Here is a 27,634-nt window from a genome sequence, read left to right on the forward strand (position 1 = left end):
TTCCTCCATTACCTCTGCCAAGGAGCAGGCTGCTCCTTCAGGTCCTCAAAGCAATCAGCAAGTAGTAACTGCCAGAATGCTGCAACCTTCCTGTTTCCCTCTCATCCTGGCTGTGCACCCCAGCAGTGGCGAGGCACAGCCAAGGGCCTGGCTCAACTCAAGCCTATCACTTAAGATCCCATAGCAGGGCAGAACCAGTCACTCTGGCACTACTAGAAGATTCCATCCACATGGACTACATGTAGGTTCCCTGAATTTGGTTTGACTTAAAGCTATCCAGATACCTGGAGACAGTTTAATCAGTGACTTTCAACAGAGGCAGTCACTGGAAATGAATCCCTAAACATCACCTCCATGAAAAAGGTTTCTAGGGGCCGGGCAGTGGTGGCGCACGCCTTTAATCCCAGCACTCGGGAGTTCAAGGCCAGCCTGGGCTACCAAGCGAGTTCCAGGAAAGGCGCAAAGCTACACAGAGAAACCCTGTCTCGAAAAACCAAAAAAAAAAAAAAAAAAAAGAAAGAAAGAAAGAAAGAAAGAAAGAAAAAGGTTTCTAGGGATGCCACAGAACAGTGAAGAACCTGAGGTGGTTCTGAGACAGCCCACAGGGAAGGTAAAGGACTCAAGAACACTGGGTGGGCAGGGGTGGAGGCAGTGCCAGGGCCTAGGAACCGGTCCTAGAGTTCAACTATATGGAAACACTCAAACTCAGGAGCCATACATTTCACTTCTAAGTTGCCAGGCAGAGCAGTCAGGGTGGCCTTATTTCCCACACAATTTCCCCTAGGGATAAGTCTTCCTGAATAAGGCAAAGCCACATGGATGATTTTCTAAAACAGCTAACTTTACTTCCAGAAAATTGTCTTATCAAGAATCAAAAAATCTAAACCTTAGAGTAAATGAAGGAAAGCCCTAGAAGATAGACTAGGAGTTAGAAAGCTCTTATGCGGAATCAATCGCCCTCTCTTTGGAGGAGTAAACTGGAGAACGCGGGGTGTGAAGGCCTGACTTGGAGCATCTACACTGTCATGGTCAAAGCCCATTGTGCTCCTACTGGGAGATTTCTGACTTGCTTTCAAATTCAACTTTTCATCCAGAGGAAACAAAAACTTCCAAGGTTACAATGTATGTATGTATATACATATACACACATATATATGCTTTGCTGTTAAAATCAGGGATTCCAAGTGACACCCTTTTCTTTTGCTTTTGCAACATCCATTAATTTCATTATTAGCTAATACTGGTACATCAGTTTAGGGAGGAAAAAAAAAGGTACTACTGTGACATTTCAAAAATAAGGAATACCTAAACACAGCTGACTTCATATTGGGGTCTCCTTTGCCAACAAAACAAAAACAAAACAACAAACTCTTGTGTGGACATGCCTAAGAGCTTTTTAAAATGTTTGGAGGAAACATTTTCAAGTTCAGCAAATGACTGCTAAAATTTTCATTTACAAAAGGAATTCCATTTCCTTCTAACATTTATTTTTAAAGTTTAAACATCCTTTTACAACAAAGTAATCCTAAACCCGTGGACTGGAAGGGTTATCGGTTGGCACCCAGTTTCTGCTCTGAGCTCCTAGAGGAGGAATTTTACACAAGATGGGAGGGAGGAACCTTCACATGTTTTTTCCAGCTGACCCAGCGCACTGGACAGTGTGTTGAGTTCGTGCTTTAGACATTTTGTGCAGGAATACTGCATGTTATGGAAACGTCTTCCTTCCTCGGACAACTGATTATACATCAGACCACCACTGCATGGCAGGTCAAACTGTGACTACATTAAAGGAAGAAAACAAGTGGCCTGGCAAACTGCAGCTTACATGCTCAAGTGCGGGTGGCCATCACTTCTCCTGAGAACGCAGAGGGCAACAGGCTCCTTTGGAAGGGGCTAGGCTCGTGTGTGAGAAGACTTCCCTAACAAAGTACCTCAGGGACCAACAGTGGGCCAGGGGACATGGAACGTCACCGTGTTTTTGTCTTTTAACAGAAGAACTGATGCTTGTAAACACATTAGAAGGACAGGGTTAGGTCCCGCAAGTCACTGCTGCTGCTTTTGTGGTCGATGTTTCTTTTTAACTTGTATGTGTCGGGTGAGGGGGCACTGAGGGCGGGAGGTGTTCTCTCCAACATGACTGGGCGTGTAACACGTTTTACATCAACTTTTCACGGTCAGGCATGTGCTTTCGAACAAAGAGCAGTGGAGACAGGAGAGATCAGGGTTTGACACAGTTTACAGATACATTTTGTGCTTAGACAGTACTTTACAAATGACTTGCTCAATTTAAATGTCTATCACTGTAAGAAACATTCGAGTAAAATAAGGAAAGTGGACCTGCTTGAAACAGTCTTTTTGGGAAGGACAAGGGATGTGACCTTAACTTGAATAGAAGTAGAAACCAAATCAGTAAGCTTGTCTCCTACACTTGAAGTAGCCACTTTGACATGAAGGCTGGAGACAAAGCAATGGGTGGATCTGGAAAGAGGGGCACCAAGGGTCTGAAAACATACTGGGCCTTTTCCATGGATTTTTGTCATGTTACAGTAACACTTTTTTTTTTTTTTTTTAAAGAAAACTGTGTACATCAAATTTTAAAAATTAAACACTGAAAGGATGTGCAAGTCTAAAAGGGCTCAATAGGGTTAGAATCCTGATTTGAACATAATAAATCCACTCTCAAGCATCACTTTGGTCTAAAGGCGAGGAGGAAGCAGGCAGGAAAGGGACTAAAAGAGGGAGATAATTGAATTACTCAATAAAAGAGGCTACTTACCATCCCAACCCATTGTAAGACATACACTTCTGACATAAGAGAACTCCTTAGAGGTCGGATAAAGCTTGTAAGCACCTCTGAGTAAGGCACCTGCCCCAGAGGGCCTGGAAACCCACCGTGGGCTTAGCGAACAGACCTCCGCTACTCTGTTTATTTCCTTCAACTGTAGTCTGGCTGCGAAGGGCTGCGATTCCCAGGACGATACAGTTAATTAGAACAAAACAGAAAAAAAAAAAAAAAAAAAAGTAAAAAGCTCACCAAACTGCTGCACCTGTGTCTTTGAATGTGGGTGCCATTTCTTTTAAAAGGCAAAGGAGGGTCTGTGAAGGAGAAAGGGAAAACAGGACTTGGGAGTGGGATAAAGGGCTGAGACCCTTGTCTGGAGGGGTACTCTGCGATTCCCCAGGCGGCTGCGAGCCATCTGTCCAGCGAATTCTCCACCCCACCCCACCCCCCACTGCCTGCAAGACTGGCTTTCCTGCCCACGGAAACCCACCTTTCTTGTTCAGACCTACTCACTGCAGCCCCCAGGAGTCAGCAAACCCTTACCCCACACCCTTAGGCTCCAGCAGGGCCAAAAGGGCCCCAAACCTCATCCTGAAAACGCGCGGGGCTGCCCCATTATCACCCGCCAGAGAAGGGCGTGGGGGAACCCACTTCGCACTTAATAAAGGACAAGGGGCGCCACAGTTCACGTCCTGCCACAGTACAAGGAGACCTCCTTTGCTCCCGAAGAGGCAATCGCACCCCATTTTACCCTAACAGGGGAGATGCCCAGGGGAAAGCGGTGGTCAACTTCCTCTCCCATCCACAGCAGCGAAAGCAACCTTCAACCCCCCCCGCAAAAATAAAAACAATAAAAAGGCTTAGGACTAAGGACCCTCCACCACTGTCACCTACCTACCAAAAGAGAGGGGGGCGCTGAGAAAAAAACCAGGGCTTCCAAAAAAGGTCAAGAGCTTTCATCAAAAGAGCTGGAGATGCACCCCTTCCCTGCCTGCCTTCTAGAGTAACTAGAAAATACCTCCCGCCAAAAAAATGTGCACAAGAGGACCCCATCCTGAGGAGCCCTCCACAGAAGCTTGGAGCGAAGGCTGATCCGAACCCCCAACTCTCTGCCTGCGTTAAGATTCGGGTACCTATCCAAAGTGGGCAGGGAATATAACCTCCCCCAGGAGAAAGGATACTGTCAGGGACTGGGAAGACCCCCAACTCCGAACCCCTAAGAGAGGAGCTGTAAGCTGGCGATCCCCCTAAAACAAGAGAATCCGGGGGCCCCTCCCCCAGAGCCTTCCCCGAAGCCAGGCGACAGGGCCGCTGACGGCCGGCTCCGAGCGCAGGGGCGGCCGAGGAGCCTGACGCGGGCCTCGGCAAGCCCACCCCGTCGGCGGCCCGTGCCCCGGGCGGGCGAGCGGGCGGGCGGACGGACGGACGGGCCGGCGGGCGCGGGGGGTTCCGGGGGGCGCCTCCTCACCTTCCCCTCAGCATGGCGCCCAAAAAAAGACAGAGCGGGAGCGAGGGAGAGCGGGCGAACGCCGCGAGGGGGGGCAACGCATGAGGCCGGGAGAGAAAGCGAAGCGAGAAAGAGCGAGCGAGTTAGAGACACCCACCGACCCCGCCCTTCCTCCTCCTCCTCCTCCGCCGCCGCCGCCGCCGCGGCCCGGCCCAACATGGCGGCCGTCCCCTTCCTCCTCCTCCTCCTCCCCCCTCCCCGGGGGACGCTGCCCGGCCCAGGCCGGGGGGCCTGACCTGTCGTCAGGGAGCGGGAGGCGGTGGTGGAGGAGGTGCGGGGTGGCCGCGCGGCCGTCGGGGGAACACGGAGGCGGCGAAGGCGTTGATGGCGGCGGCGATGGCAGTGGCGATGGCGGCGGCGGCGGCGGCGACTCTGATGGCGGCGGCGGGGGGGTCCCGGGCGCGGCCTCCATCGTTCCTTTGGGGGGGAGGGGGTGTTAATGCACGGGAAAGGACTGCTTGGGCGTGGCGGGAGGGGTGGGGGGCACACTTCAGCTATGTCTACGGTATAAAAACTATCCAGGGCGCTTTTGTTGGTGGTGGTGGTGTTGTTTTTCGGTTTCGGAATCACCTCTGAGCCGACTTCCGCCGAGGCCGCGCGGCCTGGGCCCCGGCCGGCGAGGCCGCCCGCCGCCTGCTTTCTCCGCAGCCCGGCCCCTGCGATCGCTCGCTCGCTCGCTCGCTCACGGGCACGGGACCCTCATCGGGGCGTGAGGCTCCCTCCCGACACACAGGCACACACACACACACACGCGGACACGCACAGACACACGCGCGGGCCCCCGAGGCCGGAGACCCGGCGGGCACGGACACTGGTGGGTGGTTGGGTGTAATTAGCGCGGATCGCGCGCCACGGAGCAAGCAGAGGGGAAGGGGGGAAGGAGGAGAGCGAGCAAAGGGGGGTGGTGAAAAATAAATAAAAACCAGGGAGGAGAGGGGACGGGCTGCGGAGAGGGGCCGACTCTCTGCCCGCCCGTCCGCCCTAGACGAGGCCCCAGCGGCCCGGCCCCCGCCGCGCTCGGGAATTCACACAAAATGGCGGCACGGCCGGGACGAGCACCCAGGCCGAGGCGGGAGGAAGGGCGTGGAGGGGGGGGGGGAGACTGAGAGGCCGGAGCCGCGTCACGTGGAGGAGGGCAGAGGCGGCGGCCCGCCCGAGAGCGGGCGGAAAGAGCCGAAGCGGAAGGGCGAGGCGGCGGGGAGACGGAAAGAGCCGAGTGCCGCTGAGCCAAACCCGAGAGGCCGGACGAAGCCCGGAAAGAGCCGAAGGGAGAGAGCTAGGTCACGGGAGGAACGGGAAGCGGCTCAAAGGCCCACCTCAAGAACCGAGGGTGGTCGTGGGGGTGGGCCTGGAGAAGGCACCGAGAGCCGGAAATAGCCGAAGCGCTTCGGGATTGGAGAGCACCCCCCCCCCTGCGAGCGCGCGCGCAAGGACTTGAGATAATCCGGAAAGAGCCGAAGTCAGTGAAGGGCTCGCGGCAAGAGGCGGAAGTAGCTGGAATAAATCGAGCCGAGCGAATAGGCATTAGCGAACGAGCTGAACGGGTGGGGCTGGAAAGGCGATTAATTAACTCAAAGAGTAAATGACTTTCAGAAACTCGCCCCAGAGCAAGCGAGAAGAACCGAAAATTGCTAGTTTGAAGGAAGGCGGGAAGAGCCAAAAGTTTTAGGTGGGAGAATGGGAGGGAAAAAAATTTAACCGAAAGCCGGAGACTGGTCCCAGGAGTCGGACGTTTCCGAAGAGGGGCTGGAGCAGAGGCGGCCCGGAGATGACGTCACTACATAACTCGTGTGGTGACGTCATCCTGGGGGCGAGAAGGGCGGGGCCTGGCTGTGCCAGGCGTAGTGGAAATCTTCAGGGTTCTTTAAACCACTAAGGAAATCTTTTGACCCTCACCACCTGCCTAAACTGATGCTCCTAGTTTATAGATGGAGACTGAAGCCGAAGGCTGAGGCTCAATTGGCGTAAGATCAGAGATTTAGGGCCAGGATCTGGGGAAAAGGCTCAGTTGGCCGTGCTTAGTTCCAGGCATACGTGAAACCCAAAGCTTCATCCCCAGCACCGGGTAGAACCGATTGCGATGGCTCTGACCTGTAGCCGCAGCACCGGGGGACGGTGGGTGGTGGGGGTTAGGAGAGGCAGAAAAATGAGAAATTCAAGGTTCTCCTGACCCACACGGTGAAAGGAGAGAAACGATTCTCGAAAGATACCACGTCCTCTAACCTCAGGCCCGGGCTCACACATTAAATAACTTAAAAGTTAAGTTGTTCAATTCGATTTGCACCCAGAGATCTATGTTTTTCATCGGTTCTTTCTACAGTGCCAGTTTCTGGGACAAAAGATGGGCACAGCATATCGTGGAGCTTAGTAGTGGAATTTGCCCTTAAGGGAGAGAAAGTGGAAACAATAATAAAGGAAAAGACGGTACAGGCAGGGACAAGAAAAAGAGAAAGTTCCAAAGGGAGGAAATAGCTCTTTTCACACCCCCTCATGATGCCGGTATCACATTGTTTCTCAAAAGAGAGAGAAGAGTGTACGAAGACACGGCCTTGGGATGAAAGAAAACAAAATTCATTAACTCACCTGAGATGCATGTTGGGGTTGGTGGTGACATAAAATTAGTTCTGAAAAACTAATGAGCCACCCATTAGAGACTGCTTGTTGAGAGCCTCCTGATCTTTAGGCAAAGTATCTGTCGGGATTCAACCTAATTTCTTTGGGCTCACCCAAACCCTTGTACTTGGTACACAAATTCTCTGAGGCACCCAGGCTCAGTTCCTATCCTAACCTAATAAGAGCTTTCTTTGCCTCTGTCCCTGTCTCGACAGGGTCTCACTATGTAGTTCACTGTGTAGACCAGGGTGGCCTCAAACTCCCAGTGACCTGTCTGCCTCTACCTACAGAGTATTGAGATTAGCCACAACTCAGGCTATTCTCTTACATACAATGTCTCTAAGAACAGATCTTTTGACCTGCTCATAACTAAATTATCTAAAAGTATCTATATAACCCGGCAGTGGTGGCACACGCCTTTAATCCCAGCACTGGGAGGCGGAGCCAGGAGGATCTCTGTGAGTTCGAGGCCAGCCTGGTCTACAAAGCAAGTTCCAGGAAAGGTTCAAAGCTACACAGAGAGACCCTGTCTCGAAAAAACAAAAATAATAATAATAAAAAAAACCCAATACACACACATACACACACACACACACACACTGGCCATGGTAGTTCACACCTGTAATTCCACCACTTCGGAAGCTGACACAGGAGTCTTGGATTTGGGGCCAACCCAGGCTACACAGTAAGTTCCAAGGCAATGTAAACTACAGAGTAAGACCTGATCTTAAAACAAACAAAACTCTAGCCGGGCGGTGGTGGTGCACGCCTTTAATCCCAGCACTCGGGAGGCAGAGCCAGGCGGATCTCTGTGAGTTCGAGGCCAGCCTGGGCTACCAAGTGAGTTCCAGGAAAGGTGCAAAGCTACACAGAGAAACCCTGTCTCGGGGGAAAAAAAAACAAACAAACAAAAAAAAAAAAAACCTCTCACAAAGCATGGGGGGAAAATCTAAAAGACAAATAATAAGCTGGGCAGCGGTGGCGCGTGCCTTTAATTTCAGCAGTTGGGAGGCAGAAGCAATCAGATCTCCCTGAATTTGAGGCTAGTTTGGTCTACAGAGCAAGACCCTGTCTCAAAAAATTTTTAAAAATTTTAAAAAAGGACAAATAATAATAAACAAAAAGAAAAGAAAAAAGAATCCCCCAGCAGGCAACATGGCCAAACAGGTACATGACAACCTGATTTTGATCCCCTGCACTCACACAAAAATAATCCAATTCTGGGGTATACATCTGTAATCCTAGTACCCTGGCAGACAGAAGACAGGGCAGTAGAGTTGAAGCTCTTGGGCCTAAAGACTTTGCCTCAATAAGGTAAGAGGAGAGAAACTACTTGTGGGTAGTAGAAGGAACGCTGAGTGACTGAGGGTCTGAGTGACTATGTTGTTGACATGGGCATGACCATGTCAAGGACCCCAAGCCTCAAACCCTTCCCTCCCGGTTCTTGTGCATAGTGATAGCGTGTACAGAAAACGTCCTCCATAACTTCCCCCACATTTACAGTCTGAAGACTGCTGCCTTCCTTTTTTTTTTTTTTTTTGGTTTTTGAGACAGAGTTTTTCTGTGTAGCGTTGCGCCTTTCCTGGGACTCACTTGGTAGCCCAGGCTGGCCTCGAACTCACAGAGATCCGCCTGCCTCTGCCTCTCGAGTGCTGGGATTAAAGGTGTGCACCACCGCCTGCCTCTGCCTCTCGAGTGCTGGGATTAAAGGTGTGCACCACCGCCTGCCTCTGCCTCTCCAGTGCTGGGATTAAAGGTGTGCGCCACCACCGCCCGGCAACTGCTGCCTTTCTAAGACTTCTCCTATAGACATTAGCTAAACCCGCCTCTTTGATCTTGTTTATCTCCTTGTTTATCTGTATATAATAACCCTGTGTGGTACTTCGAATATATTTGGTCCCCATGAGCTCATAGGGAGTGGCATTATTAGGAGGTGTGGCCTTGGAGGAAGTGTGGTCTTGTTGGAGGAGGCTGGAGGACACACACACCTTTAATCTAGACCTTGAGGCTGGAGGACACACATATAATCTGGGCCACACCTTCTGTTAGAAGTATGTCAACTTCCTGTTGCCTGTACCTTGCCACAATTAAATGTTTCCTTTATAAGAATTGCCGTACCGAGCGGTGGTGGCGCACGCCTTTAATCCCAGCACTCAGGAGGCAGAGGCAGGCAGATCTCTGTGAGCTTGAGGCCAGCCTGGGCTACAGAGTAAATTCCAGGGCAACCAGGACTGTTTCACAGAGAAACCCTGTCTTGAAACCCACCCCCCCCCAACCCCACCCCCGCCAAAAAAAAGACTGGTCATGGTCATGGTGTCTCCTGACAGCAGTAGTAAACCCTAAGACACTCTGCCTCTTCATTCAGCTGTATGCATTTAATGCTGCCTCCCAGTTCCACTGTACATAATGAACACACTGAACTTCCAGGGTGCCGAGGTTTCTCCGTCAGAACACAGCCTGCCCAATCCAACTTTTCTGTGTATCTGTGTGTTTGTGTTCATTCCTTTGCCACCCCAGATGTCCCCCTCCCCCACCCGTTAATGTAGGACACAAAACAACTTGGTTTTCAGTGGACAGGACTGCAATCCCAGTACTCAGGAGTTTAGGGCAGGAGGATCATCAGTTAAAGGACAGACTGGGCTACATAACTCTGTCAAGAGAGAACGGCACCAGTGAAATGGTCCAGTGGATACAGCGCTTGCTGCTAAGTCTGAGGACCTAAGTTCAAGGTCAACCGGGATCAGCTGGGCCCCACATGGCAGAAGGAAAAAAGTGACTCTGGAAAATTGTCCCCCATCCTCTCCTCTTCCTCTCCCCCTCCCTCCCTCTCTCCCTCTCTCTCTCTCTCTCTCTCTCTCTCTCACACACACACACACACACACACACACACACACACACTCACACACACTTTGAAAAAAAAGGAGAGCCGGGCGGTGGTGGCACATGCCTTTAATCCCAGCACTCGGGAGGCAGAGGCAGGTGGATCTCTGTGAGTTCGAGGCCAGCCTGGGCTACCAAGTGAGTCCCAGGAAAAGAAGCAAAGCTACACAGAGAAACCCTGTCTCAAAAAACCAGAAAAAAAAAAAAGAAAAAGAAAGAAAGAAAAGAAAAAGAAAAAAGAAGAGAAGGGAGGGTAGGAGGGTTGGTCTAGCTGGGCTAGACCTGTCTTTCCAGCAAGGTCACTCTTTCTACACAATGTGTTTAAGCCTGGACTAAAGAGCAAGACCTTACCTGAAGCAAACAAGCAAGAAGTTCTATTGGAAGCGCTGTTTGAAACATCCCAGCCAAGCACGGTGGCACAAACCTCAATCCCAGCACTCGGGAGCAGAGACAGGCAGGTGTCTATGAGTTCAAAACCAGCCTGATCTACAGTTCCAGGACGGCCAGAGCTAGGTAGAGAGGCCACAGGTCCATGCCACCCTCCCCAGCAAAGCTTTTTCCTAGGACCTTACACATGCCAGACACATACTCTACTTCTGAGTCATAGCCGCAGTCCTTGGACTTGTTGAATTTTTAAAGACAAGGGATCATTTAGCCCAGGCTGCCCTTAAACTTGCTATGTAGCTAAGGATGACCCTCCCACCTCCACTCCCTCTGTGCTGGCAGTACAGGTATATATGCATACCCCACTTGACTTTTGCCATTTACTATTGAGAAACAAAATGCCAGTAGACCTCTTCCCTGAATCTGTTTCTGCCTCGCTTTGTCCTTCCCTCCCCCTTCTCATCCCCAGTTGGGTTTTGCTATGTTACTGGGATAGCCTGGAACTGCAGGGCTCAAGTGATCCTCTGGCCGAAGGCTTCAGAGAAATTAAGACTATAGGTGCATATCACCTTGCTCCATTCTCTCTCTCTCTCTCTCTCTCTCTCTCTCTCTCTCTCTCTCTCACACACACACACACACACACACACACACACATACTCTCTTGCTCTCTCCTTTTCCCTCTCTCTTTTTTGACAGTCTCATATAGCCCAGGCTAGCCTTCAGCTTCCTATGTAGTGAAGGATGACCTTGAACCTCTGACCCCTCTGCCTCCACTTCCAGGGTGCAGGGATTATAGGCAGGCACCACCCCATCTAGGGGACCAAACCCAGGACTTCCAAGTGTGCCAAGCAAGCACTGTAACCAACTGAGCTCTGTCCCCAGCCCAACAAGGGTCTTTTCTTTCTAGTTCTTGGAATGGCTCTAGGGTGGGTTTTTATTATGTAAATGAAGGATTTTACAGAGAAGATACTCTCATTCCTGATGAATGAGGAAAAATATCTAGTACCAGCCTCTGGAGCCATCTAGAAAAGACAGGAACCCATCAGAGCCTAGCAGTGGTGGCCCATGCCTTTAACTCAACACTCAGGAGGCAGAGGCAGGAAGGATCTCTGAATTCGAAGCCAGCCCGGTCTACAGAGCAAGTTTCAGGACAGCCATGGCTACACAGAGAAATCTTGTCTTGAAAAAAAAAAAAAGAAAAGGAAAGAGAGAAAGAAAGAGAAAGGAAGCCAAGCCATGGGGGGCAGGTGTGGTGGCACACGCCTTTAATCTTAGCACTTCGGAGGTAGAAGCAGGCGGATCTCAGTGAGTTAGAGGCCAGACTTATCTTCAGAGAGTGTTCCAGGACAGCCAGGGCTACACCGAGAAACTCTGTCTCAAAAAGCCAAAAAAAGAAAAAAGAAAGAAGAAAGAAAGAAAGAAAGAAAGAAAGAAAGAAAGAAAGAAAGAAAGAGAGAAAAAAGAAGGTGCCAGGTAATAAAATCAAAGCCTAGAGACAGATCCATCCTCTTCTCGTGGGGGATGATGTTGCCCCCTAGAGGATCTCTGTGAAATTACTGAGGAAAATTAATGAGTGGTTTTCAGTAATCAACTTTCTCCAGGGAACAGTATACCCTCCCTGAGGATCTTTTTTTTTTTTTTTTTTTAATTTCCTTTTTTTTTTTTTTAAACCGTTAGTTACAACGATAAGGGGTTTGTTTCCAGGGAACTGCACTCATCATAAATGATTACCTCATTAACAGTTAATGAAATCCAGGCCTGGGGCAAAGGGCAAAAATTCCGGAACTATAGAAATTGAGGCAGCACATTCAGAAGCTCAAGGTCATCCTCCAGTATATGGCTACTTGGAGTTCAGCCTGAGCTACATGAGACCTTGTCACAGAAAAAGAAATAAAGAGAACAGCCAGGGCTACACACACACACACACACACACACACACACACACACACACACACAAAGGAAGAAATGTTTTGTCATTGTCTATCAGGACAGTAATTGTCCGACATATTAAATGCACTAAATGTCACTGTGAATTATCCACTTGAGAATGGCTTGCAAGCCGGGCGGTAGTGGCATACACTTTTAATACCAGCGTTTTTAGGAGGCAGAGGCAGGCAGGAGCCCTGTGAGTTGGAGGCCAGACTCATCTACAGAGAAAATTCCAGGACAGCCAGGGCTACACAGAGAAACTCTGTACCCCCAAAAAACAAACAAAAAAACAAAAAAACGGAAAGAAACACTTGCAAGGAGATGATGCACGGTTAAAAACAACTGCTTCTTACACCTATCTATTGCTCCAGTTGCAGTAAATTCCCGACCTCCTCTGGCCTCCAAGGACACCTATATGTGTGTGGTGCACACACAAACATTCACACAAACACCCATTCACATAAAATAAAAATAAACAGGGGCTCTTGGCTACTCAGCCATCTCTCCATCCCTGGGTACACTTGTTACCATTTCTGCCTTTGTTCCTTTTTTTTTTTTTTTTTTTTTGGTTTTTCGGGACAGGGTTTCTCTGTGTAGCTTTGCGCCTTTTCCTGGGACTCACTTGGTAGCCCAGGCTGGCCTCGAACTCACAGAGATCCACCTGCCTCTGCCTCCCAAGTGCTGGGATTAAAAGCGTGCGCGACCACCGCCCGGCTGCCTTTGTTCCTTTATTTGCTCCTTACACAGCAGGCAAGGCACCCCACCCATACCGAGGTCCTCCCCGGTGAGCCCCGCGGCCTCAGGCAAGGCACCCACACTGAGGTCCTTCCCGGTGAGCCCCGCGGCCTCAGACAAGGCACCCACCCACACTGAGGTCCTTCCCGGTGAGCCCCGCGGCCTCAGACAAGGCACCCACACTGAGGTCCTCCGTGAGCCCCGAGGCCTGTTGGTCTTTCCTCCACTCAGCCTTTGGCTCTGCAGTTCGGTCTTGTATTTGGAAGAGCTGCAGCAGCAATGCGGGGTAACTCCAGCTCTCCGAGGCCCTTGAGGGTTGCTGGTTGTCCCAGCAGCAATATTTATTTTTATTTTGCTGATCCTGTGAACACACAGGAAATGGGAAGAGGGCTAGGAGTACCCGTCCCCTCCCCTTCCAGCAATGACCCGGAGCACCATTGGATCGGCTGCCGCTCTTGGGCCTACTGATGTCTCCTATAGGGAGAGCTCACTCTCCAGACCCTGAGCTGTCACACCTTCAGAGAAGGGCAGCAGACAGCCACGGGATTCTGACAGATTCGGAGGGATCTATCCATCATGGCGGGAAAGGCACGGTAGCAGGAACATGATGAGGCCATGTGGGCACTCAGAAAGCAAAGCCTTTAAATATTTATTTTATTTTTGTTTTTGTTTTTTCGGGACAGGGTTTCTCTGTGTGGCTTTGGAACCTGTCCTGGAACTCACTCTGTAGACCAGGCTGGACTCGAACCCACAGAGATCCACCTGCCTCTGCCTCACCAGTGCTGGGATTAAAGGTGTGCACTATCACTGCCATGTTTCTGTCCTTGGTCCTGTTGTAGCTGGAGGCCATGTGGATGTCCATGGCTTGTGTTAACCACCAAAGGCCACGTGGAGGTTTGCGGTCTGTGCTTCCTGCTGCCTGAAGCCATGATGTTCATGGGCCCTGCTGCTGACTGAGGCAGTGGTGATGTATGGGGTCTGGGCTGCTTCCAGGGGCCATGCTGGTGTCTGTGACCCTGCTGTGCCTGGGGCCATGCTGGTGTCTGTGGCCCACGCTATAGTGGTAATCTACGATCTGTGTGCCACCACTGACTGTAAAGAGCAAGGAGGCCTCTCTTGGATCCAAGCCTGCAGACTCAACAGTGGAGAATGGGAAACATGGAGGGCTGCTGTGACAACCCCCCCCACTCCACACACACCCCAAATAGAAACTATTAAACATTGTTTTAGGGGTGCTGAAGTGTAGCTCTCCACACTGATGGCTTCTGGAAAGGGGTACGGGTGGAGAAGGACTCAGTTTTCCTTAAGGGGCTGGCTACTGGGAGTGTGCTCATGCTCCCAGTGAGTATATAGCTGATACAAATTAGACTTTTTTTCTTTTTCTTCTTTTGTTTTAGGGGAGGTCACAAGGGTGGGGAGGTGGACCCGGGAGGACTGAGAAGTAAATGTGATCAGGGTGTATTATGTGAAATCTCCAAATAATCAATTAAAAATATTAATTACGTTCATCAAAAGAGACATAAGCCTCATCTTCTTCCTGTTCACGAGGTCTTGCCTTCACTGCACCGGCATGCACTCAAACCCTCCAGAATCATAAACACAAAAAGTTACCTAGGTCACGGTACTTGTTCTTGCCAAGGATCTGGGTTCATTTCTCCACAGCCACACTGCAGTTCTAGGAGATCCCACTTCTGAACTCCTTGGGCACCAGGCACCCATGTGGCACACATCCATGTGAGAAAAACACTCATAATGATACACATAAAAGTAAAATCAGGGGCTGGAGAGATGGCTCAGAGGTTAAGAGCACTGACTGTTCTTCCAGAGGTCCCGAGTTCGATTCCCAGCAACCACATGGTGGCTCACAACCATCCGTAATGAGATCTGGTGCCCTCTTCTGGTGTACATACATACAAACAGAACACTGTATACATAATAAATCAATCAATCTTTAATTAAAAAAAAAGTAAAATCAGTAAATATATATATATATATCTCAACACAACCACAACCAAAAGGTAACTAATGCAATAATGTTCAAGGCTGGAGAGATGGCTCAGGGTTCAGGGAATGTACTGTTCTTGCAGAGTTTCATTCCCAGCACCCATATTGTACAGCTCATAACTTCCTGTAACTCCAGCTCCAAGGGATCCTATGACACACACACACGCACACGCACACGCACACGCACACACTCACACACACTCACTCTCTCTCTCTCTCACAAGCACGCATGCAGAGAGAGAGAGAGAGAGAAGAGAGAGAGAGAGAGAGAGAGAGAGAGAGAACCCCTGAGCTTACTTACTCAACTAGGGTCTCCTGATATGGTCAGTGGGAATGAAAACCAGGTCGGGTTGGAGGCTTCTCAGCAAGACTGAGGCTGAGACAAGTTTATTGCAAGCAATCAGATTTTTTTTAATCCCCTTATTAGAAACAGAATATAATGGCAGTTGCCAGGAAGAATCCAATTGTAGTCGCCAGGTTACAATGACATTCGCAGGCTATACAGGGTACACAAGATGAATGTGTAAGACATTAATAGTCCAGCCAAGCTTCCATATGCTTCGCTGGCTTCTAAGGAACACAGAGGGAGTGCCTCACTGAACTGAAAGGCGCACAGTGCCCCAGGAGTCAAGGACTCTAAACTGAATCACCCACCATGCATGCCTCTCAAGGCAGCTAGACCAGGCCGACTCCATGATTCCTTGCCACACGCAGACAAAATAATAATAGTAGTAAAATTAAATCTTTTTTCTTCTTAAAATTTGGAGCTAGAGGTCTGGCTTAGCAGTTAAGAGCACTGGCTGCTCTTCCAGGGGACCCGGGTTCAATTCCCGGCACCCACCCACGTGGTGGCTCACAGCTGTCTGTAACTCCAGTTCCAGGGTATCTGACACCTCCATACCAATGCACCTAAAATAAAACATGGTAGAGAGAGGAAGCTATAAGGTCACAGAACAGCAAAATAGGGCTAAATGTATGGAAATAGCCCAAGATCAGCTTCTCTGTGAGGGCAAATATGCTTATTTGTAAATACAGTTTAGATTTGATGATCATACCTTAGTGCTCTGTCATACAGCAGTTTTGAATGCTTGGGACAGGGTTGAAGAATCATGAAAAAAAGACTGAATCATTTCCTGAAATTATACAAGGCCCAAAAGAAGGCTTCACTGATTTTTTACAAAGATTGACTTCAGCTCTAGATAGAATGATTCAGGTCCAGGAGACACACAAATATTAATTGAATCTTTGGCTTTAGAAAATGCTAATGCTGAAAGTAAAAGGGTGATTAGGCCTTTATTTTATTTTATTCTGTGCAGCTTTGGAGCCTATCCTGGAACTCACTCTGTAGCCCAGGCTGGCCTCCCGAGTGCTAGAATTAAAGGCATGTGCCACTGCTGTGCAGCAATTTCCAGAAATTTTAAGGAAAAAAAACCCAAATGTCAGATATTTTAATTGTGGTAAACAAGGTCATTTGAAAAGGGATTGTAAGCCGGGCAGTGGTGGTGCAAGTCTTTAATCCCAGCACTCAAGAGGCAGAAGCAGGCAGATCTCTGTGAGTTCAAGGCCAGCCTGGTCTACACAGAGAAACCTTGTCTGGGGGGAAAAAAAGAAAAAAAGAAAGAAAAGAAAAGGGATTGTAGGCAAGATATTCCTAGAAACAATGCTTTTTCTAGAGGTAATCCAAACAGTAGGCTCCAGCCTTCTGAAATATGCAGAAAAGGTAGCTAAGGCCATCATTGGACTAATGAAAGCAGATCAACAAGAGACAGATAAGGCAATCCTTTGCCATCAGAAAATGCCTGGTGGGGCGCCTTTCACAGGGTCAAATGTCAAATTTAACTCAATCATTTTCTGTAAGCACTGGGGAAACTCCTCCATAGACCAATTAAAAGACTTAATGCCTGTTGTTAAAAACCACACTGATCTGGATGTTACCAACAACAGAGCAACTTCCATAGATACAAAAAAAAAGTTCAGGAGAGACAAGAAAACAAATATTTTAGCAAACTGATATAAATGATCTGAGAACAAAGCTAAAAACACCTATAAATGGTATTGAAAATTGAGGGTTTGGTAGACACAGGTACAAATGTAATAATAATTTCACCAAAATCTTGGCATCCAGATTGGCCTCTTCAGGAGGTAATTGTTCAGCTTCTAGGGATGGGAACTTTATCTCAGGTAAAACAACATGCAAAATGGGTCAAGTGTATAGAGCCAGAAGGACAAACAGGAAAATTAAAAACATATGTGACTAACAGAGCAATGAATTTATGAGGATGTGATTTGTTGCAGCAACTGAAAAACACAGATTAACATTCCTCTAGCCTCAGAAACAAACCATGAAATAAAGAATGCTTCTGAGAGAAATATTAAAATGCATTATTAATGACCATTCAGGAGTCAGATGGTGGTGGTGCACCCCTTTAATCCCAGCACTCTGGAGGCAGAGGCAGGAGGATATCTGTGTTCGAGGCCAGCCTGGTCTACAGAGTGAGTTCCAGGCCAGCTTGGTCTACACAGAGAAACCCTGTCTTGCAAAACAGAACAAAAAGAAATGTTCAGGTTGTACATAAGCAAGGCACAACATTTGGTGGTCTTTCAGAGATACTAACAGCCCTACCTTTAAAATGGTTAACTGACAAACATGTGTGGGTGGAACAGTGGCCTCTGACATCAGAAAAACTACAGGCACTGGAACAGCTGGTAGAGGAACAGCTAGATGCTCAACATATTGAAGAATCAACCAGTTCTTGAAATTCTCCTAATTTGTCATTAAGAAGAAATCTGGAAAATGGAGAATGGTAACAGATCTAAGAGCTATTAATAAGGTGATTCAGCCAGTGGGCTCTTTAGAGCCTGGAATGCCCTTGCCTTCTCTATTGCCTAGAAGATGGTCTAGCACAATGATTGATTTGAAAGATTCCTTTTTTACCTTTACAAGAATAGGACAGAGAAAAATTTGCCTTCACAGTGCCTACTTATAATAATTCCCAGACTGTTAAAAGGTATCAATGAAAAGTTTTTCACAAGGGATGTTAAACAGTTCCCCCTTGTGTCAATATTTTGTACAATAGCCATTAGGAATAATTTGTAAACTGTTCCCTCAATCTATAATTTACCATTATATGGACAAATATCTTACCACCTGATTCAGATGCAGATACCTTAGGAAAAAAATGTTTGAAGAGGTAAAGAAAAATTTGCCTTGTTGGGGATTACAAATTGCTCTGAAAAAAAAATACAAAGAGAAGACTGTATTAATTATTTAGGATATAAGTTAGGTTTACAACAATTTCAACCACAGAGAGTACAAATCAGGAGAGATCAACTATGAACTCTTAATGATTTTCAAAAATTGCTGGGAGATATTAAGTGGCTACGGACCCCAGTTGGATTAACAACTCAAGGACAAAGTAATTTATTTCAAACCTTACAAGGTGATAAGGACTTTATAGTCCAAGACTATTATCAGATGAGGTTGAGGAAAATTGGCTCTGGCAGAAAAGACATTATAGGATACATGTGGCTTGATGTATGTCCAGTTTTTTGGGGGACTCAGATGGGGAGAGAGGGACACAGGGAAGGAGGAGGGCTTAGAAGTTTCATGGGCCTTCCGGGATCTTGGAAAAGAGAGAGGAGGGTCAGCTGGGCTTTTTATCCATTGCTTTTTGGATCCACCAGGTTCAGACCCTACTATCTGACTCCCTAGTTTTTATTAATAATAGAATAATTTAGATGACATGGGTCATGGACATCAACATGGTTTCTGGTTTCTGGACACAGCAGGGACCATGGACATTGACAGGGATTCAGGTGGCAGCTCAGACCACAGACACTCCCATTGCCTTTGGTGGTAACACGGACCATGGACATCAACATGGGAAAACTCATATCTTTTTTTTAATTAATTTGTTTATTATGTATACAGTGTTCTGCCTGCAGGCCAGAAGAGGGCACCAGACCTCATTACAGATGGCTGTGAGCCGCCATGTGTCTGCTGGGAATTGAACTCGGGACCTCTGGAAGAACAATCAGCACTCTTAACCTCTGAGCCATCTCTCCAGCCCTGAAAACTCCTATCTTAAACCACAAGCAGGAAGCAGAAGGAGTGAACTGGGAAAGGACAGTGGCACAACCCCCAGCGACATACCTTCTCCAGAAAGTCAACACCTTCTGAACGTACCCAGACCCAAACAGCACCACCAAATGGGGACCAAGCGTTCAAATATTTGAGCCTATGAGGGACATTCTTATCCAAACCACTACCGTTGTGTTTTCTTTCTTTTTAAAGCATTTGCCTTTTTATTTATTTATTTTTGAGACAGGGTTTCTCTGTAGCCCTGGCTGTCCTGGAACTCATTATGTAGACCAGTTGGCATTGAACTCACAGAGATCCTCATGCCTCTGCCTCCAAGTGCTGGGCTTAAAGGCATTCACCGCTATGCCCAGCATCATCTCTCATCTCTCTCTCTTTTTAATTTTTAATGATTTATTTATTTTATGTGCATTGGTGTTTTGCCTGCATGTATTTCTTTGAGAGAGTACCACGGCCCCTGAAACTTGGGTTACAGATAGACAGTTGTGAGTTGCCATGTGGGTGCTGGGAATTGAACTCTGGTCCTCTAGAAGATCAGCCAGTGCTCCTAACCACTGAACCATCTCTCTTGCCCCCATCATCTTTCTTTCTTTTTTTTTTGGTTTTTCTGAGACAGGGTTTTTCTGTGTAGTTTTGTGCCTTTCCTGGAATTCGCTTTGTAGCCCAGGCTGGCCTCCAACTCACAGAGATCTGCCTGCCTCTGCCTCCTGAGTGCTGGGATTAAAGGCGTGCGCCACTGCCGCCCAGCATTCCTCATTTTTTTTAAAAAATTATTTTATTGCTGGTCAGTGGTGGCACACTCCTGTAATCCCATCACTTGAGTGGCAGAGGCAGGTGGATCTCTGAGAGTTTGAGGCCAGCCTGATCTATAGATCGAGTTCCAGGACAGCCAGGGCTACATAGAGAAATCCTGTCTTGAAAATCAAAAAATTAAAATTATTGTATTATTCTATATGTATGAGTGTTCAGCCTGCATGTGTACCTGCATACCACATGAGTCCCTGGTGCCCAGAGAGGCCAGAAGAGGGAGGTTGGATCTTTTTGATCTCTTGGAATGGGAGTCACATGGCCAATGTGAGTTACCATTTGGGTTCTGGGAATCAAACCCAGGACCTCTGAAATAGTGTTCTTACCCACTGAGCCATCCCTCCAGCCTGTTATATTTTCTTTCTTTCTTTTTTTTTTCTTGTTTTTTTGAGACAGAGCTTCTCTGTGTAGCTTTGGATCCTGTCCTGGATCTCGATCTGTAGCCCAGGCTGGCCTCAAACTCACAGAGATCCGCCTGCCTCTGCCTCCCGAGTGCTGGGATTAAAGGCGTGTGCCACACCGCCCCGCTCTTTCTTTTTTTCTTAATAATTAATTTATTTTTATTTTATGTGCATTAGTGTTTGCTCTTGTATATGTCTGTGTGAGGTGTCAGATCCCCTGGAACTAGAGTTACAGACAGTTGTGAGCTGCCATTTGGGTGCTAGGAATTGAACCTGGGTCCCCTGAAAGAACAGCCAGTGCTCTTAACCACTGAGCCATCTCTCTAACACCCTTTTTTTTGAGACAGGGTTTCTCTGTGAAGCCCTGGCTGTCCTGGAAATCACTCTGTAGAACAGGCTGGCCTTGAACTCAGAGATCAGCCTGCCTCTGCCTCCTGAGCGAGTGCTGGGATTAAAGGCGAATGAGGATTGGAATGGAGTGATAGTCTTGGCTGTTCTGGACCTAGCCCTGTAGACCAGGGTGGCCTTGAACTCACAGAGACAAATTTGCCTGCTTCTGCCTCCCAAGTGCTGGGATTAAGTGCAACACCACAGCCAGACATTTCTCAGCTCTTATTGCAGGTATTGTATTTCAGAACCACCAGGGGAAGGCTTTGTAAAATCCCCAGTATCTCAGCTCCATCGCAGACCAATTAATTGAAGTCTCTGAAGGTGGATGGGCAGGATATCTACTGCAAAGCTCCCTTGGTGATGCTAATACGCAGGTGCAATTGAGAATTTCCACCTAGTGAGTGGTGGGCAGTCATCTGGGCAGAGGTAACTTCATAATCTTTAAGCCTAGGAGCCTAAGGTACTGAAGAACTGCTCTCTCTCTCTTTAAGGTACAGAGCCTTAATTTGGCAACTGTTCTAATTAACAGTTTAAAAATAACAGTCTAAAAACTCTTGCGTTATTTTTTTTTTTTTTTTTTTTTTTTTTGGTTTTTTGAGACAGGGTTTCTGTGTGTAACAGTCCTGGTTGTCCTGGAATTCACTCTGTAGACCAGGCTGGCCTTGAACTCACAGAAATTCACCTGCCTCAGCCTCCCGAGTGCTGGGATTAAAGGTGTGCGCCACCACCGCCCGGCAGCTGTTGTTTTTAGACTATTAATTTTAAGTTTTGCCCAGTGGTGGTGGCACACGCCTTTAATCCCAGCACTCGGGAGGCAGAGACAGGCGGATCTCTGAGTTCGAGGCCAGCCTGGGCTACAAAAGTGAGTTCCAGGAAAGGCGCAAAGCTACACAGAGAAACCCTGTCTTGAAAAACCTAAAGAAAAAAAAAAGTACTCTATTAGCTGAGCCACATATACAACTACTTTGCAAATTGTATTTTGTTTGCTTTTTTTTTTTTTAATCTGTCTTCATGTACACCTTTATGCCAGAAGAGGGCATCACATCCCACAAAAGATGTGAGTCACATGTGGTTGCTGGGAATTGAACTCAGGACTTTTGGAAGAACAGCCAGTGCTCTTAACCACTGAACCATCTCTCCAGCCCTTGTTTTTTGTTTTTTCTCTTTCTTTTCTTTTCTTTTTTTCCCCTTTGAGACAGAGTTTCTCTATGTAGCTTTGGTGCCTGTCCCAGATCTCACTCCGTAGACCAGACTGGCTTCGAACTCACAGAGATCCATCTTTCTCTGCCTCCCGAGTGCTGGGATTAAAGGGATGTGCCACCACTGCCTGGCAAATTATGTATTTCTAATTTATTTATTCTTAGACAATTTCATACATATATATGTAAAATGTAATTTAATCATATTCTCCACCCCCCATTATCCTCTTTTATCCCTTTCTCCTCCCAACAAACCCCCATCCAACCTTCATGTCTCCTGTGCATTTAATTAGGGTTACTTTCCTAAGCATTGGTTGGGGGAAGTGTTAACATTTAAAATATTGTGTGTGACATGTCAAGGTCACATCCCATTGGTGGAGGTCAGAGGACAACCTCTGGTGCCAGTCTTGTAAGCAATGGCCAGGGATCCTTCGGTCTCTACCTCCTCAGTGCTGGGATTACAAATCTGTACGATTTAAGCTCAGTGTTTGGTTTGTTTGTTTTACAGGGCTATAGAGAGCAAACTCAGATCCTTCTGTAACAGGGTCCGAGACCTTAGCACACCTAACTCCATGATGGAAGTACCATTCAGGCTGTAGGGCTCAGCATGTAGACAGCACCACCGGTAAAACTAAAACAAAGGCCCTGATCAATTCAAATCCATATAGTCCTGGGAAAGTCTCAAAATGTACTAACCTTGCTTTTTAGCTTCTGTAGTTCTGCTTCTGGCTAACTGTTCTTGTTAACGGAAGTATGTCAACCCATTAATTACACAGGGCCAAACGCACAAGCCAGAACATGGTTTCTGTGCTTAAAAGCTCACCCTGAGAAAGGCTTGGGGCTAAGCTGGGATCCCAAGCACCCAGTGTAGTTGCTGGCCAGCTAATACTTTCTTTTGGCTTAAACCCATATCCAAGCAGTCTTCTCTGGTGAATACCCCACAACACTTACACTTGCTGGGCTTTACTGAGCCATATCTTAAGTCCCTATTTGTTTTGAGACAGGGTCACTATGAAGCCCTGGCTGGCCTGAAAATCAATATATAGACCAGACTGGCCTAGAATTCAGATATCCACCTGCCTCTGACTCACAAATGCTAGAATTAAAGGCATGTATGACCTGGCCTGTTTGTTTGTTTTGGTAGATCTATTTTTAGTTGTTTCAAGAACCCCCATATGGACTTCCAGAGTGTCTGGACTGGTTTGTAATTCCCTCCCACGGCGTGTAAGAGTCCCCCCATTGTCCACAAACTCACCAGCATGTGTTGTTTTCTTAACAACTGCCATTCTTATTGGGGTGAGATGGAATCTGAATGTAATTTTGATCTGCAATTTCTCTGACAGCTAGTAAGGGTGAACATGTTTTCATTTGTATATTGTGATTGTCATTTTTGTAAGAACAAAAGCATAGTTAATTTGAGGCAGCCTTTAAAAAAAGTCTGGCCGGGCGGTGGTGGCGCACGCCTTTAATCCCAGCACTCGGGAGGCAGAGGCAGGCGGATCTCTGTGAGTTCGAGGCCAGCCTGGTCTACCAAGTGAGTTCCAGGAAAGGCGCAAAGCTACACAGAGAAACCCTGTCTCAAAAAAAAAATAAATAAAAATAAAAAAAGTCTGTGTCAAACTAGTACCTTTAAAGTAGTTGGTGAATTTGAGTTGATAGGTCTTCCCTTGGTCACTATTTCTTGTAAACTGGCACTAAAAGTAATGCACGTGCCATTTTTCTACATAAGTAAAGCCTGGCCTGTTTGTTAAGAGGCAGAATCTAACTCATAGTAATTCTCCTGCTTCAGCCTCCTGAGTGCTGGGATTACAGGCATGTGGCCTTAAACCCAGGTTTGCACTTGTTTGCTAACAGGATCTCATGTAACCCAGGCTAGACTTGAACTTCTGATTCCTCTCCATTCTTTTATCCAAAAGCTACAATCACAGGCATGGTCTACCATGTCCAATTTCAGTACTGCATTTTACGTAAGGTTTGAGGATCTACAGATTTTGATATCGGGAGAGGAAAGGGACCCCCTTCCATTCCCACCTACCTCCATTCTCTCCAGGAGGAATGTCTGTTTTTTTTTTTTTTTTAGTTTTTCCTCAATAGGTGATGAGCTCCATGAGGGCACGTCGTTATTTTAAAATATTCACTTTATTATCTATCTATCTATCTATCTATCTATCTATCTATCTATCTATCTATCTATCTGTCTATCTACCTATTTATTTGGTTTTCCGAGACAGTGTTTCTCTGTGTAGCTTTGGAGCCTGTCCTGGAACGAGCTCTCTAGACCAGGCTGGCCTCGAACTCACAGAATATCCGCTTGCCTCTGCCTCCCGAGTGCTGGGATGAAAGGCGTGGTCACCACTGCCCGGCCCACTTTATTTATTTATTCCTACCATCGATGCAGGATTCCCCGCGAGAACTCGATAAACCCAAGTCCAGCTTCATAAATGACCACATGGACATCCCCGCGGAGCCAAAACTCCCGCCACTTTTTTTTTTCTTCTTCCCCTCGTGTCCCTCTCCGGGATTGATTGGCGTCCCCGTCACGTGACCCGCGGCAGCTAGCGGGCCTGGGAGCCTCGGGAACCCACGTGGTCCCCCGGAGTGCGCGGGGGGCGGCCACTGCGCCACTGCGCAGACGCGGCTCTCTGCGCAGGCGCAGACGCGAGCCCGGCGCACGGCTCCCCTGGCGGTTGGCGAGAGCGGGAGCGGGTGAGAGCCGGCGCCATGGTGGAGAAGGAAGAGGCCGGCGGCGGCGGCGGCATCAGCGAGGAGGAGGCGGCGCAGTATGACCGGCAGATCCGCCTGTGGGGACTGGAGGCCCAGAAGCGGTGAGGGGCGCGGCTGGCCCGGGCCGGCCTGGGGGGCCCGGGGGAGCGGGTGGGGCCTGTTGGCAAAGCCGCGTCGTGATGGACGCACCTGGGTTCCCTAGTGACTCGGACAGGACGAATGGAGGGTGTTTCTGCAAAGTGTGGGAGGTGGTGACGTCCCCCCCGGGTGAGAGAGCGGGTGTCCTCGGAGGAGGCGGGGAAGAGGGAGGATTCGAACCCGAGGCTCCGCCAGGGTCGGCCACGGGTGGTGGTGGAGCTTAGGGCGTGAGAGAGGATGGCTGAGCTCATTGACTTCCTTTCGGTGGGAACCTGGGGTGGGCGCCCTGGGGACCCGGCACACCCCACAGGCTCCCCTGGGGAGGATTTGGGAGCGAGTCCTGACAAAGGGACGCCTGGAGAGGCTCAGAATGGCCGGATTTATTGAGCACATTGTCATGGGTCCTGTCCCGTGTCCTCCACCCCCCACCCCCCAAAACAGTTGTCCTGGAACTCAGTAGACCAGGCTGCCCTGGAACTCAGAGATCCACCTGCCTCTGCCTCCCGAGTGAGTGCTGGGGTTAGAGGAGTGCGCCACCTCAAATGGCTTCTTTCCCTCTCTCAAATTGTTGTTATTGTTTTGTTTTTTTTGCTGGGCACGGTTTTGCACATCTTTAATTCCGGCACTCTGGAAACTGAGGCTGGTGGTTCTCTGTGAGTTCGAGGCCAGCCTGGGCTCTATATATAGTTCCAGGACAGCCAGAGCTACACAGTGAGACCGTGTCTCAAAACAAATTAACTTGCAGAGATGCTCTTACTTACCTTCCCAAGTGCTAGGGGTTACATGCATTCGCCACCACACCTTAGCTCCTTAAGCATTTTTTGGGGAGAAGTTTTAGAATGTGATGTATTTGTTGATGTGTTCATGGTGTGGATGTGGATGCCAAAGGACAACTTTGTGCTATTTCACCTTGATGTGGATTCTGAGGTTTGAATTCAGGTTGCCAGGGTTCCCCCCAAGCCTTCAAGACAAGCACTTCACTTGGTGAGGCATCATGCTTGGGCTACCTGAACATTTTTCATTGAACAAAATAGGCTCCTTCCCCACTTGAAGCTTACGTTCTGATGGGGACTGAGGACAGTATTCATAAATAATAAGGTTTCAAAATAATAAGGCTCCAAAGTAGTGGCACACACCCAAAATCCCAGCACCTACGAGGCTGAGGATGGAGGAGTGGGCTCCAGGCTAGCCTGCAGTACATAATGAGTTTGATACCATTCTGAGCCACAGTGACACCTTACCTCAAAATCAAAAATACTGCCAGGCACGGCAGGTGGTACAAGCCTTCAGTCATGTCAGAGGCAGGCCAGGGCTACATAAATACACTCCAGTCAAACAGAAAACTGCATTGATGAGGTGGCTCACGCTTGTAATCCCACTGCTCAGGAGGTGGAGGAGGGAGGTAGATGCCATATAAACTAGACGTGTGGGTAAATGCCTATCATTTTAGCACTCAGTAGGTAGATGCAGGAAGATCAGAAGTTCAAGGTCATTGTTGGCATGGTGGCACACACCTTTCTTCCCAGTGAGTTTGAAGCCAGCTGATCTACATTGTGAGTTCCAGGCCAGCCAGGGCTACATAGTGAGACCCTCACTTTAAAAAAAAGTGGCGAGCCGGGCGTGGTGGCGCACGCCTTTAATCCCAGCACTTGGGAGGCAGAGGCAGGCGGATCTCTGAATTCGAGGCCAGCCTGGGCTACCAAGTGAGCTCCAGGAAAGGCGCAAAGCTACACAGAGAAACCCTGTCTCGAAAAAACCAAAAAAAAAAAAAAATAAAAATGGGGGGGGCGTGGGTGGGTTGGGAGCTAGAGAGGTAGATGATGGGGTAAGAGCACTGGCGGCTCTTACAGTAGCCCTACATGTGGTCTCTCCCATCCACATGATGATTCACAACCATGTGTAACTAGTTCCAGGGACTCTGGGAACTGCACACGTGTTTCACATACATACACTCAGATGTTAACACACAGACGTGTAAAATCTCTGAAGAAAAAAGGAATGACTCTACTTTATGAGATTGAAGCAAATGAGATAGCATAAGAACAACTACACACACAGGTCGGGCGATGGCAGCGGCTTACGCCTTTAATTCTAGCCCTTGGGAGGCGGAGCAGGAGGATCTCTGTGAATTTGAGGCCAGCCTGGTCTACAGAGCGAGTTCCAGGACAGCCAGGGCTACACAGTGAAACCCCGTCACAAACAAACAAAAAGAACAGCTACACTCAGAAGACTTCAGTAAATTCTCTGCATTATTAGACAAGTCTGAATAACCAACAACAAAAAAGAAGAGAAATATTAAGAGTATTGAACCATTGACATCCCTGAGAGCTAGCGGTGGAATCACATGCTAGGCTTGTGTGTTTCATCTGGGGTACAAACACCCCAGCCTCCAGCCTATCCCAGCAAATTGTTTATTTTTCTCCTTTGAGACAGGGTTTCTTTCTTTTCTTTTTTTTTTTTTTTTTTTGGTTTTTTCAAGACAGGGTTCCTCTGTGTAGCTTTGCGCCTTTCCTGGAACTCACTTGGTAGCCCAGGCTGGCCTCGAACTCACAGAGATCCGCCTGGCTCTGCCTCCCGAGTGCTGGGATTAAAGGCGTGCGCCACCACCGCCCGGCGAGACAGGGTTTCTTTCTAACCCAGGCTGGCATCGTACTTGGAAAAGTCCTCCTGCCCAGTGTTAGGAGTGCTTGCTCACAGGTTCAGTGGGCATATTTATAATCCTAGTGCTTCCAAAGGTATGAGGGCCAGGAGTTCAAGGTCAGCCTGGGACTATCTCATGATACGAAGCATGAGACTATCTCAAAAACAGAACAAGTAATTTCTATTTTATTAATCTTTTTCCCTCTGAGGATTTTAGTAATGTAGCACAGTTATGAAGCGTAGAGCTTTATGTCTTGTCACTGAAGTTTGATCTGAATTTAGTCTGTGCCTTGTCTTCAGACAAGTCACTTAAGCATGGTGTTTTAGACTTCCTCAGGAGGTGATGAAGCAACCTGTGTTAGCTGGGCATATAACTTAGTTGATAGAGTGCTTGCTTAGCAT

The 27,634-nt window shown here is 48.1% G+C and overlaps 2 protein-coding genes across 8 annotated transcripts in view; one reads left to right on the forward strand and one right to left on the reverse strand.

The window, feature by feature from the left end:
- Window positions 1-6,051, reverse strand: part of Zc3h4 (zinc finger CCCH-type containing 4) — a 38,650-nt gene extending 32,599 nt beyond the window's left edge. Inside the window, exons 1-2 of one of the 7 annotated variants that reach the window (XM_028854909.2) lie at window positions 5,989-6,051; window positions 4,526-4,706 (exon numbers count right to left, since the gene is read on the reverse strand). In XM_028854909.2, the coding sequence (XP_028710742.1) occupies window positions 4,526-4,701 (176 nt within the window). In that variant the 5' untranslated portion in view covers window positions 4,702-4,706; window positions 5,989-6,051. Of the gene's footprint in view, window positions 1-2,776; window positions 2,991-3,034; window positions 3,097-4,250; window positions 4,412-4,525; window positions 4,707-5,988 lie in introns of those variants that run through there. The other 6 variants (XM_037202045.1, XM_037202047.1, XM_037202046.1 and 3 more) reach the window with 6 other exon arrangements.
- Window positions 6,052-24,371: 18,320 nt separating this feature from the next.
- Sae1 (SUMO1 activating enzyme subunit 1) overlaps window positions 24,372-27,634 on the forward strand; it is a 54,329-nt gene continuing 51,066 nt past the window's right edge. Inside the window, exon 1 of the mRNA XM_028854902.2 lies at window positions 24,372-24,555. Within this exon, the coding sequence (XP_028710735.1) occupies window positions 24,452-24,555 (104 nt within the window). The 5' untranslated portion in view covers window positions 24,372-24,451. The remainder of the gene's footprint in view (window positions 24,556-27,634) is intronic.

This window comes from Peromyscus leucopus, chromosome 1 (genome assembly GCF_004664715.2).
Source record: "Peromyscus leucopus breed LL Stock chromosome 1, UCI_PerLeu_2.1, whole genome shotgun sequence".
NCBI lineage: Eukaryota > Metazoa > Chordata > Mammalia > Rodentia > Cricetidae > Peromyscus > Peromyscus leucopus.